The following is a 12,500-nucleotide window of genomic DNA, read 5'->3' on the forward strand; positions in this document are numbered from 1 at the left end:
ACTCCACTGACTGTTCCTTCACCGACCTGCACTGCTCCGAGACCTACGCTGTCACCGTGGTTACCATCGACAGGGGCTGCCTTAGCGACCCCAGCCCTGACGTTGAACTCAGAACAGGTGAGAAGAGAGAGAGAGTCTGTCTGATCTGTCTGTTATGAATATCTTTTAGATCTAGAACTCAATTACATCCGTTAAATTAAGCAAACCAGACGGCACAATTGAGTTTATAATTTTTTTGACGGATAGCCAGCGGCACACTCACACACTCAGACATAATTTACATACGAAGCATTTGTGTTTAGTGAGTCTGCCAGATCTGAGGCAGTAGTGATGACCAGGGATGTTCTCTTGATTAGTGCGTGAAGTTAACAATTTTCCTGTCAAAATGTAACGAGTTCTGTTGGGTGTCAGGAAAAATGTATGGAGTAAAAAGTACATAATTTTATTTAGGAATGTAGTGAAGTAAAAGTAAAAGTAGTCCAAAATATTAATAGTAAAGTAAAGTACAGAAACCACAAAAAACTATGTAAGTAGTACTTTAAATCATTTTTACTTAAGTACTTTACAACACTTTAAACGCGTGGTTTCCATGTAGTTGATACCATTTAATTGACACCATTGCAGCCATTATTATGAGTCGACCTCCCCTCAGCAGCCTCCACTGGTGTCTGTGTGTGTGTGTGTGTATGTGTGTGTGTGTGTGTTAGTGTGTGTGTGTGTGTGTGTGTGTGTAAGCGAGAGAGAGAGAGATGGGGAGGGGGAGAGAGAGTGAGAAAAAATCCCACCTCTAACATCCCTACTCTGTCCCCACATCCATAAACATCTCACCCCTTATATTATATCTATCTCCCTTCTCTCTCTCTCCCTTTCTCTCTCCCTTCTCTCTGTCTCTCCCTTTCTCTCTCCCTTCTCTCTGTCTCTCCCTTTCTCTCTCTCTCTCTCCCTCTCTCTCTCTCCCTCTCTCTCTTTCTCTCTCCCTACAGGTTTTTGTCCCCCCACCAATGTTTCAACGTCTCTGCAGTGTGATGGCAACATGGGCACTGTCTCCTGGACGGCCGTTGCCAGGGCGGACATGTACCTAGCAACTGCCACAGGTAACGACGGACACACCCACACCTGCAGCTCCAACTCCACTGACTGTTCCTTCACCGACCTGCACTGCTCCGAGATCTACGCTGTCACCGTGGTTACCATCGACAGGGGCTGCCATAGCGACCCCAGCCCTGACGTTGAACTCAGAACAGGTGAGAAGAGAGAGAGAGTCTGTCTGATCTGTCTGTTATGAATATCTTGTAGATCTAGAACTCAATTACATCCGTTATATTAAGCAAACCAGACGGCACAATTTTGTTTATAATTTTTTTGACGGATAGCCAGCGGCACACTCACACACTCAGACATAATTTACTTACAAAGAATTTGTGTTTAGTGAGTCTGCCAGATCTGAGGCAGTAGTGATGACCAGGGATGTTCTTTTGATTAGTGCGTGAAGTTAACAATTTTCCTGTCAAAATGTAACGAGTTCTGTTGGGTGTCAGGAAAAATGTAAGGAGTAAAAAGTACATAATTTTATTTAGGAATGTAGTGAAGTAAAAGTAAAAGTAGTCAAAAATATAAATAGTAAAGTAAAGTACAGAAACCACAAAAAACTACATAAGTAGTACTTTAAATCATTTTTACTTAAGTACTTTACACCACTTTAAACGCGTGGTTTCCATGTAGTTGATACCATTTAATTGACACCATTGCAGCCATTATTATGAGCCGACCTCCCCTCAGCAGCCTCCACTGGTGTCTGTGTGTGTGTGTGTGTGTGTGTTTGTGTGTGTGTGTGTGTGTGTGTGTGTGTGTGTGTGTGTGTGTGTGTGTGTGTGTGTGTGTGTGTGTGTGTGTGTGTAAGCGAGAGAGAGAGAGATGGGGAGGGGGAGAGAGAGTGAGAAAAACTCCCACCTCTAACATCCCTACTCTGTCACCACATCCATAAACACCTCCTCTGATCTCCCATCTCAACCCTTATATTATATCTCTCTCCCTTCTCTCTGTCTCTCCCTTTCTCTCTCCCTTCTCTCTGTCTCTCCCTTTCTCTCTCTCTCTCTCTCCCTCTCTCTCTCTCCCTCTCTCTCTTTCTCTCTCCCTACAGGTTTTTGTCCCCCCACCAATGTTTCAACGTCTCTGCAGTGTGATGGCAACATGGGCACTGTCTCCTGGGCGGCCGTTGCCAGGGCGGACATGTACCTAGCAACTGCCACAGGTAACGACGGACACACCCACACCTGCAGCTCCAACTCCACTGACTGTTCCTTCACCGACCTGCTCTGCTCCGAGATCTACGCTGTCACCGTGGTTACCATCGACAGGGGCTGCCATAGCGACCCCAGCCCTGACGTTGAACTCAGAACAGGTGAGAAGAGAGAGAGAGTCTGTCTGATCTGTCTGTTATGAATATCTTGTAGATCTAGAACTCAATTACATCCGTTATATTAAGCAAACCAGACGGCACAATTTTGTTTATAATTTTTTTGACGGATAGCCAGCGGCACACTCACACACTCAGACATAATTTACTTACAAAGAATTTGTGTTTAGTGAGTCTGCCAGATCTGAGGCAGTAGTGATGACCAGGGATGTTCTTTTGATTAGTGCGTGAAGTTAACAATTTTCCTGTCAAAATGTAACGAGTTCTGTTGGGTGTCAGGAAAAATGTATGGAGTAAAAAGTACATAATTTTATTTAGGAATGTAGTGAAGTAAAAGTAAAAGTAGTCCAAAATATTAATAGTAAAGTAAAGTACAGAAACCACAAAAAACTACATAAGTAGTACTTTAAATCATTTTTACTTAAGTACTTTACACCACTTTAAACGCGTGGTTTCAATGTAGTTGATACCAATTAATTGACACCATTGCAGCCATTATTATGAGCCGACCTCCCCTCAGCAGCCTCCACTGGTGTCTGTGTGTGTGTGTGTGTGTGTGTGTGTGTGTGTGTGTGTGTGTGTGTGTGTGTGTGTGTGTGTGTGTGTGTGTGTGTGTGTAAGCGAGAGAGAGAGAGATGGGGAGGGGGAGAGAGAGTGAGAAAAACTCCCACCTCTAACATCCCTACTCTGTCCCCACATTCATAAACACCTCCTCTGATCTTCCATCTCACCCCTTATATTATATCTCTCTCCCTTCTCTCTGTCTCTCCCTTTCTCTCTCCCTTCTCTCTGTCTCCCCCTTTCTCTCTCTCTCTCTCTCTCTCTCTCTCTCTCTCTCTCTCTCTCTCTCTCTCTCTCTCTCTCTCTCTCTCTCTCTCTCTCTCTCTCTCTCTCTCTCTCTCTCTCTCTCTCTCTCTCTCTCTCTCTCTCTCTCTCTCTCTCTCTGTCTCTCTCCCTACAGGTTTTTGTCCCCCCACCAATGTTTCAACGTCTCTGCAGTGTGATGGCAACATGGGCACTGTCTCCTGGACGGCCGTTGCCAGAGCGGACATGTACCTAGCAACTGCCACAGGTAACGACGGACACACCCACACCTGCAGCTCCAACTCCACTGACTGTTCCTTCACCGACCTGCACTGCTCCGAGACCTACGCTGTCACCGTGGTTACCATCGACAGGGGCTGCCATAGCGACCCCAGCCCTGACGTTGAAGTCAGAACAGGTGAAAAGAGAGAGAGAGTCTTTCTGATCTGTCTGTTATGAATATCTTGTAGATCTAGAACTCAATTACATCCGTTATATTAAGCAAACCAGACGGCACAATTGTGTTTATTATTTTTTTGACGGATAGCCAGGTGCACACTCACACACTCAGACATAATTTACATACGAAGCATTTGTGTTTAGTGAGTCTGCCAGATCAGAGGCAGTAGGGATGACCAGGGATGTTCTCTTGATAAGTGCGTGAAGTTAACAATTTTCCTGTCAAAATGTAACGAGTTCTGTTGGGTGTCAGGAAAAATGTATGGAGTAAAAAGTACATAATTTTATTTAGGAATGTAGTGAAGTAAAAGTAAAAGTAGTCCAAAATATTAATAGTAAAGTAAAGTACAGAAACCACAAAAAACTACATAAGTAGTACTTTAAATCATTTTTACTTAAGTACTTTACACCACTTTAAATGCGTGGTTTCCATGTAGTTGATACCATTTAATTGACACCATTGCAGCCATTATTATGAGCCGACCTCCCCTCAGCAGCCTCCACTGGTGTCTGTGTGTGTGTGTGTGTGTGTGTGTGTGTGTGTGTGTGTGTGTGTGTGTGTGTGTGTGTGTGTGTGTGTGTGTGTGTGTGTGTGTGTGTGTGTGTGTGTAAGCGAGAGAGAGAGAGATGGGGAGGGGGAGAGAGAGTGAGAAAAACTCCCACCTCTAACATCCCTACTCTGTCCCCACATTCATAAACACCTCCTCTGATCTTCCATCTCACCCCTTATATTATATCTCTCTCCCTTCTCTCTGTCTCTCCCTTTCTCTCTCCCTTCTCTCTGTCTCCCCCTTTCTCTCTCTCTCTCTCTCTCTCTCTCTCTCTCTCTCTCTCTCTCTCTCTCTCTCTCTCTCTCTCTCTCTCTCTCTCTCTCTCTCTCTCTCTCTCTCTCTCTGTCTCTCTCCCTACAGGTTTTTGTCCCCCCACCAATGTTTCAACGTCTCTGCAGTGTGATGGCAACATGGGCACTGTCTCCTGGACGGCCGTTGCCAGAGCGGACATGTACCTAGCAACTGCCACAGGTAACGACGGACACACCCACACCTGCAGCTCCAACTCCACTGACTGTTCCTTCACCGACCTGCACTGCTCCGAGACCTACGCTGTCACCGTGGTTACCATCGACAGGGGCTGCCATAGCGACCCCAGCCCTGACGTTGAAGTCAGAACAGGTGAGAAGAGAGAGAGAGTCTTTCTGATCTGTCTGTTATGAATATCTTGTAGATCTAGAACTCAATTACATCCGTTATATTAAGCAAACCAGACGACACAATTGTGTTTATTATTTTTTTGACGGATAGCCAGGTGCACACTCACACACTCAGACATAATTTACATACGAAGCATTTGTGTTTAGTGAGTCTGCCAGATCAGAGGCAGTAGGGATGACCAGGGATGTTCTCTTGATAAGTGCGTGAAGTTAACAATTTTCCTGTCAAAATGTAACGAGTTCTGTTGGGTGTCAGGAAAAATGTATGGAGTAAAAAGTACATAATTTTATTTAGGAATGTAGTGAAGTAAAAGTAAAAGTAGTCCAAAATATTAATAGTAAAGTAAAGTACAGAAACCACAAAAAACTACATAAGTAGTACTTTAAATCATTTTTACTTAAGTACTTTACACCACTTTAAACGCGTGGTTTCCATGTAGTTGATACCATTTAATTGACACCATTGCAGCCATTATTATGAGCCGACCTCCCCTCAGCAGCCTCCACTGGTGTCTGTGTGTGTGTGTGTGTGTGTGTTTCTGTGTGTGTGTGTGTGTGTGTGTGTGTAAGCGAGAGAGAGAGAGATGGGGAGGGGGAGAGAGAGTGAGAAAAACTCCCACCTCTAACATCCCTACTCTGTCCCCACATTCATAAACACCTCCTCTGATCTCCCATCTCACCCCTTTTATTATATCTCTCTCCCTTCTCTCTGTCTCTCCCTTTCTCTCTCCCTTCTCTCTGTCTCTCCCTTTCTCTCTCCTCTCTCTCTCTCTCTCTCTCTCTCTCTCTATCTCTCTCCCTCTCTCTCTTTCTCTCTCCCTACAGGTTTTTGTCCCCCCACCAATGTTTCAACGTCTCTGCAGTGTGATGGCAACATGGGCACTGTCTCCTGGTCGGCCGTTGCCAGGGCGGACATGTACCTAGCAACCGCCACAGGTGACGACGGACACACCCACACCTGCAGCTCCAACTCCACTGACTGTTCCTTCACCGACCTGCACTGCTCCGAGACCTACGCTGTCACCGTGGTTACCATCGACAGGGGCTGCCATAGCGACCCCAGCCCTGACGTTGAAGTCAGAACAGGTGAGAAGAGAGAGAGAGTCTTTCTGATCTGTCTGTTATGAATATCTTGTAGATCTAGAACTCAATTACATCCGTTATATTAAGCAAACCAGACGGCACAATTGTGTTTATTATTTTTTTGACGGATAGCCAGGTGCACACTCACACACTCAGACATAATTTACATACGAAGCATTTGTGTTTAGTGAGTCTGCCAGATCAGAGGCAGTAGGGATGACCAGGGATGTTCTCTTGATAAGTGCGTGAAGTTAACAATTTTCCTGTCAAAATGTAACGAGTTCTGTTGGGTGTCAGGAAAAATGTATGGAGTAAAAAGTACATAATTTTATTTAGGAATGTAGTGAAGTAAAAGTAAAAGTAGTCCAAAATATTAATAGTAAAGTAAAGTACAGAAACCACAAAAAACTACATAAGTAGTACTTTAAATCATTTTTACTTAAGTACTTTACACCACTTTAAACGCGTGGTTTCCATGTAGTTGATACCATTTAATTGACACCATTGCAGCCATTATTATGAGCCGACCTCCCCTCAGCAGCCTCCACTGGTGTCTGTGTGTGTGTGTGTGTGTGTTTCTGTGTGTGTGTGTGTGTGTGTGTGTGAGAGAGAGAGAGATGGGGAGGGGGAGAGAGAGTGAGAAAAACTCCCACCTCTAACATCCCTACTCTGTCCCCACATTCATAAACACCTCCTCTGATCTCCCATCTCACCCCTTTTATTATATCTCTCTCCCTTCTCTCTGTCTCTCCCTTTCTCTCTCCATTCTCTCTGTCTCTCCCTTTCTCTCTCCTCTCTCTCTCTCTCTCTCTCTCTCTATCTCTCTCCCTCTCTCTCTTTCTCTCTCCCTACAGGTTTTTGTCCCCCCACCAATGTTTCAACGTCTCTGCAGTGTGATGGCAACATGGGCACTGTCTCCTGGTCGGCCGTTGCCAGGGCGGACATGTACCTAGCAACCGCCACAGGTGACAACGGACACACCCACACCTGCAGCTCCAACTCCACTGACTGTTCCTTCACCGACCTGCACTGCTCCGAGACCTACGCTGTCACCGTGGTTACCATCGACAGGGGCTGCCATAGCGACCCCAGCCCTGACGTTGAACTCAGAACAGGTGAGAAGATAGAGAGAGAGTCTGTCTGATCTGTCTGTTATGAATATCTTTTAGATCTAGAATTAAATTACATCTGTTATATTAAGCAAACCAGACGGCACAATTGTGTTTATAATTTTTTTGACGGAAAGCCAGCGGCACACTCACACACTCAGACATAATTTACATATGAAGCATTTGTGTTTAGTGAGTCTGCCAGATCTGAGGCAGTAGTGATGACCAGGGATGTTCTCTTGTTAAGTGCGTGAAGTTAACAATTTTCCTGTCAAAATGTAATGAGTTCTGTTGGGTGTCATGAAACATTTATGGAGTAAAAGTACATAATTTTATTTAGGAATGTAGTGAAGTAAAAGTAAAAGTAGTCAAAAATATAAATAGTAAAGTAAAGTACAGAAACCACAAAAAACTACATAAGTAGTACTTTAAATCATTTTTACTTCAGTACTTTACACCACTTTAAACGCGTGGTTTCCATGTAGTTGATACCATTTAATTGACACCATTGCAGCCATTATTATGAGCCGACCTCCCCTCAGCAGCCTCCACTGGTGTCTGTGTGTGTGTGTGTGTGTGTTTCTGTGTGTGTGTGTGTGTGTGTGTGTGTGTGTAAGCGAGAGAGAGAGAGATGGGGAGGGGGAGAGAGAGTGAGAAAAACTCCCACCTCTAACATCCCTACTCTGTCCCCACATTCATAAACACCTCCTCTGATCTTCCATCTCACCCCTTTTATTATATCTCTCTCCCTTCTCTCTGTCTCTCCCTTTCTCTCTCCCTTCTCTCTGTCTCTCCCTTTCTCTCTCCCTTCTCTCTCTCTCTCTCTCTCTCTCTCTCTCTCTCTCTCTCTCTCTCTCTCTCTCTCTCTCTCTCTCTCTCTCTCTCCCTCTCTCTCTTTCTCTCTCCCTACAGGTTTTTGTCCCCCCACCAATGTTTCAACGTCTCTGCAGTGTGATGGCAACATGGGCACTGTCTCCTGGTCGGCCGTTGCCAGGGCAGACATGTACCTAGCAACCGCCACAGCTGACGACGGACACACCCACACCTGCAGCTCCAACTCCACTGACTGTTCCTTCACCGACCTGCACTGCTCCGAGACCTACGCTGTCAACGTGGTTACCATCGACAGGGGCTGCCATAGCGACCCCAGCCCTGACATTGAACTCAGAACAGGTGAGAAGAGAGAGAGAGAGTCTGTCTGATCTGTCTGTTATGAATATCTTGTAGATCTAGAATTAAATTACATCTGTTATATTAAGCAAACCAGACGGCACAATTGTGTTTATAATTTTTTTGACGGAAAGCCAGCGGCACACTCACACACTCAGACATAATTTACATATGAAGCATTTGTGTTTAGTGAGTCTGCCAGATCTGAGGCAGTAGTGATGACCAGGGATGTTCTCTTGTTAAGTGCGTGAAGTTAACAATTTTCCTGTCAAAATGTAACGAGTTCTGTTGGGTGTCATGAAACATTTATGGAGTAAAAAGTACATAATTTTATTTAGGAATGTAGTGAAGTAAAAGTAAAAGTAGTCAAAAATATAAATAGTAAAGTAAAGTACAGAAACCACAAAAAACTACATAAGTAGTACTTTAAATCATTTTTACTTCAGTACTTTACACCACTTTAAACGCGTGGTTTCCATGTAGTTGATACCATTTAATTGACACCATTGCAGCCATTATTATGAGCCGACCTCCCCTCAGCAGCCTCCACTGGTGTCTGTGTGTGTGTGTGTGTGTGTGTGTGTGTGTGTGTGTGTGTGTGTGTGTGTGTGTGTGTGTGTGTGTGTGTGTGTGTGTGTATGTAAGCGAGAGAGAGAGAGATGGGGAGGGGGAGAGAGAGTGAGAAAAACTCCCACCTCTAACATCCCTACTCTGTCCCCACATTCATAAACACCTCCTCTGATCTCCCATCTCACCCCTTATATTATATCTCTCTCCCTTCTCTCTGTCTCTCCCTTTCTCTCTCCCTTCTCTCTGTCTCCCCCTTTCTCTCTCTCTCTCTCTCTCTCTCTCTCTCTCTCTCTCTCTCTCTCTCTCTCTCTCTCTCTCTCTCTCTCTCTCTCTCTCTCTCTCTCTCTCTCTCTCTCTGTCTCTCTCCCTACAGGTTTTGTCCCCCCACCAATGTTTCAACGTCTCTGCAGTGTGATGGCAACATGGGCCCTGTCTCCTGGACGGCCGTTGCCAGAGCGGACATGTACCTAGCAACTGCCACAGGTAACGACGGACACACCCACACCTGCAGCTCCAACTCCACTGACTGTTCCTTCACCGACCTGCACTGCTCCGAGACCTACGCTGTCACCGTGGTTACCATCGACAGGGGCTGCCATAGCGACCCCAGCCCTGACGTTGAACTCAGAACAGGTGAGAAGAGAGAGAGAGAGTCTGTCTGATCTGTCTGTTATGAATATCTTGTAGATCTAGAATTAAATTACATCTGTTATATTAAGCAAACCAGACGGCACAATTGTGTTTATAATTTTTTTGACGGAAAGCCAGCGGCACACTCACACACTCAGACATAATTTACATATGAAGCATTTGTGTTTAGTGAGTCTGCCAGATCTGAGGCAGTAGTGATGACCAGGGATGTTCTCTTGTTAAGTGCGTGAAGTTAACAATTTTCCTGTCAAAATGTAACGAGTTCTGTTGGGTGTCATGAAACATTTATGGAGTAAAAGTACATAATTTTATTTAGGAATGTAGTGAAGTAAAAGTAAAAGTAGTCAAAAATATAAATAGTAAAGTAAAGTACAGAAACCACAAAAAACTACATAAGTAGTACTTTAAATCATTTTTACTTCAGTACTTTACACCACTTTAAACGCGTGGTTTCCATGTAGTTGATACCATTTAATTGACACCATTGCAGCCATTATTATGAGCCGACCTCCCCTCAGCAGCCTCCACTGGTGTCTGTGTGTGTGTGTGTGTGTGTGTGTGTGTGTGTGTGTGTGTGTGTATGTGTGTGTGTGTGTGTGTGTGTGTGTGTGTGTGTATGCGAGCAGAGAGAGAGATGGGGAGGGGGAGAGAGAGTGAGAAAAACTCCCACCTCTAACATCCCTACTCTGTCCCCACATTCATAAACACCTCCTCTGATCTCCCATCTCACCCCTTATATTATATCTCTCTCCCTTCTCTCTGTCTCTCCCTTTCTCTCTCCCTTCTCTCTGTCTCCCCTTTCTCTCTCTCTCTCTCTCTCTCTCTCTCTCTCTCTCTCTCTCTCTCTCTCTCTCTCTCTCTCTCTCTCTCTCTCTCTCTCTCTCTCTCTCTCTCTCTCTCTCTCTCTCTCTCTCTCTCTCTCTGTCTCTCTCCCTACAGGTTTTTGTCCCCCCACCAATGTTTCAACGTCTCTGCAGTGTGATGGCAACATGGGCACTGTCTCCTGGACGGCCGTTGCCAGAGCGGACATGTACCTAGCAACTGCCACAGGTAACGACGGACACACCCACACCTGCAGCTCCAACTCCACTGACTGTTCCTTCACCGACCTGCACTGCTCCGAGACCTACGCTGTCACCGTGGTTACCATCGACAGGGGCTGCCATAGCGACCCCAGCCCTGACGTTGAAGTCAGAACAGGTGAGAAGAGAGAGAGAGTCTTTCTGATCTGTCTGTTATGAATATCTTGTAGATCTAGAACTCAATTACATCCGTTATATTAAGCAAATCAGACGGCACAATTGTGTTTATTATTTTTTTGACGGATAGCCAGGTGCACACTCACACACTCAGACATAATTTACATACGAAGCATTTGTGTTTAGTGAGTCTGCCAGATCAGAGGCAGTAGGGATGACCATGGATGTTCTCTTGATAAGTGCGTGAAGTTAACAATTTTCCTGTCAAAATGTAACGAGTTCTGTTGGGTGTCAGGAAAAATGTATGGAGTAAAAAGTACATAATTTTATTTAGGAATGTAGTGAAGTAAAAGTAAAAGTAGTCCAAAATATTAATAGTAAAGTAGAGTACAGAAACCACAAAAAACTACATAAGTAGTACTTTAAATCATTTTTACTTAAGTACTTTACACCACTTTAAACGTGTGGTTTCCATGTAGTTGATACCATTTAATTGACACCATTGCAGCCATTATTATGAGCCGACCTCCCCTCAGCAGCCTCCACTGGTGTCTGTGTGTGTGTGTGTGTGTGTGTGTGTGTGTGTGTGTGTGTGTGTGTGTGTGTGTGTGTGTAAGCGAGAGAGAGAGAGATGGGGAGGGGGAGAGAAAGTGAGAAAAACTCCCACCTCTAACATCCCTACTCTGTCCCCACATTCATAAACACCTCCTCTGATCTCCCATCTCACCCCTTTTATTATATCTCTCTCCCTTCTCTCTGTCTCTCCCTTTCTCTCTCATTTCTCTCTGTCTCTCCCTTTCTCTCTCCCTTCTCTCTGTCTCTCCCTTTCTCTCTCCCTTCTCTCTCTCTCTGTCTCTCTCTCTCTCTATCTCTCTCTCTCTCTCTCTCTCTGTCTCTCTCCCTACAGGTTTTTGTCCCCCCACCAATGTTTCAACGTCTCTGCAGTGTGATGGCAACATGGGCACTGTCTCCTGGTCGGCCGTTGCCAGGGCGGACATGTACCTAGCAACCGCCACAGGTGACGACGGACACACCCACACCTGCAGCTCCAACTCCACTGACTGTTCCTTCACCGACCTGCACTGCTCCGAGACCTACGCTGTCACCGTGGTTACCATCGACAGGGGCTGCCATAGCGACCCCAGCCCTGACGTTGAACTCAGAACAGGTGAGAAGAGAGAGAGAGAGTCTGTCTGATCTGTCTGTTATGAATATCTTGTAGATCTAGAATTAAATTACATCTGTTATATTAAGCAAACCAGACGGCACAATTGTGTTTATAATTTTTTTGACGGATAGCCAGCGGCACACTCACACACTCAGACATAATTTACATATGAAGCATTTTTGTTTAGTGAGTCTGCGAGATCTGAGGCAGTAGTGATGACCAGGGATGTTCTCTTGTTAAGTGCGTGAAGTTAACAATTTTCCTGTCAAAATGTAACGATTTCTGTTGGGTGTCATGAAACATTTATGGAGTAAAAAGTACATAATTTTATTTAGGAATGTAGTGAAGTAAAAGTAAAAGTAGTCAAAAATATAAATAGTAAAGTAAAGTACAGAAACCACAAAAAACTACATAAGTAGTACTTTAAATAATTTTTACTTAAGTACTTTACACCACTTTAAACGCGTGGTTTCCATGTAGTTGATACCATTTAATTGACACCATTGCAGCCATTATTATGAGCCAACCTCCCCTCAGCAGCCTCCACTGGTGTCTGTGTGTGTGTGTGTGTGTGTGTGTGTGTGTGTGTGTGTGTGTGTGTGTGTGTGTGTGTAAGCGAGAGAGAGAGCGATGGGGAGGGGGAGAGAGAGTGAGAAAAACT

General features: G+C 44.8%; 2 protein-coding genes across 2 annotated transcripts in view; both read left to right on the forward strand.

Moving 5' to 3' along the window:
• The first annotated feature begins 1,170 nt into the window (after nt 1-1,170).
• Nucleotides 1,171-9,236, forward strand: LOC121534474. The gene is made up of 8 exons (XM_041841067.1): nt 1,171-1,244; nt 2,141-2,401; nt 3,378-3,638; nt 4,591-4,851; nt 5,715-5,975; nt 6,827-7,087; nt 7,994-8,254; nt 9,232-9,236. The coding sequence occupies exons 2-8, from the start codon at nt 2,191-2,193 to the stop codon at nt 9,234-9,236; spliced, it is 1,521 nt and encodes a 506-aa protein (XP_041697001.1). The 5' UTR covers nt 1,171-1,244; nt 2,141-2,190.
• A 7-nt stretch (nt 9,237-9,243) lies between these two features.
• Nucleotides 9,244-12,500, forward strand: part of LOC123481569 — a 3,541-nt gene continuing 284 nt past the window's right edge. Inside the window, exons 1-3 of the mRNA XM_045206062.1 lie at nt 9,244-9,454; nt 10,412-10,672; nt 11,579-11,839. Coding sequence (XP_045061997.1) covers nt 9,244-9,454; nt 10,412-10,672; nt 11,579-11,839 — 733 coding nt within the window. The remainder of the gene's footprint in view (nt 9,455-10,411; nt 10,673-11,578; nt 11,840-12,500) is intronic.

Source organism: Coregonus clupeaformis, chromosome 21 (assembly GCF_020615455.1).
Source record: "Coregonus clupeaformis isolate EN_2021a chromosome 21, ASM2061545v1, whole genome shotgun sequence".
Taxonomy (NCBI): Eukaryota; Metazoa; Chordata; class Actinopteri; order Salmoniformes; family Salmonidae; genus Coregonus; species Coregonus clupeaformis.

Coding starts and splice junctions, on each gene's coding strand:
- LOC121534474 (XM_041841067.1), top strand. CDS start 2,191: ATGGGCACTGTCTCCTGGGCGGCCGTTGCCAGGGCGGACATGTACCTA. Junction 3,639..4,590: donor TGACGTTGAAGTCAGAACAG/GTGAAAAGAGAG, acceptor CTCTCCCTACAG/GTTTTTGTCCCCCCACCAAT. Junction 5,976..6,826: donor TGACGTTGAAGTCAGAACAG/GTGAGAAGAGAG, acceptor CTCTCCCTACAG/GTTTTTGTCCCCCCACCAAT.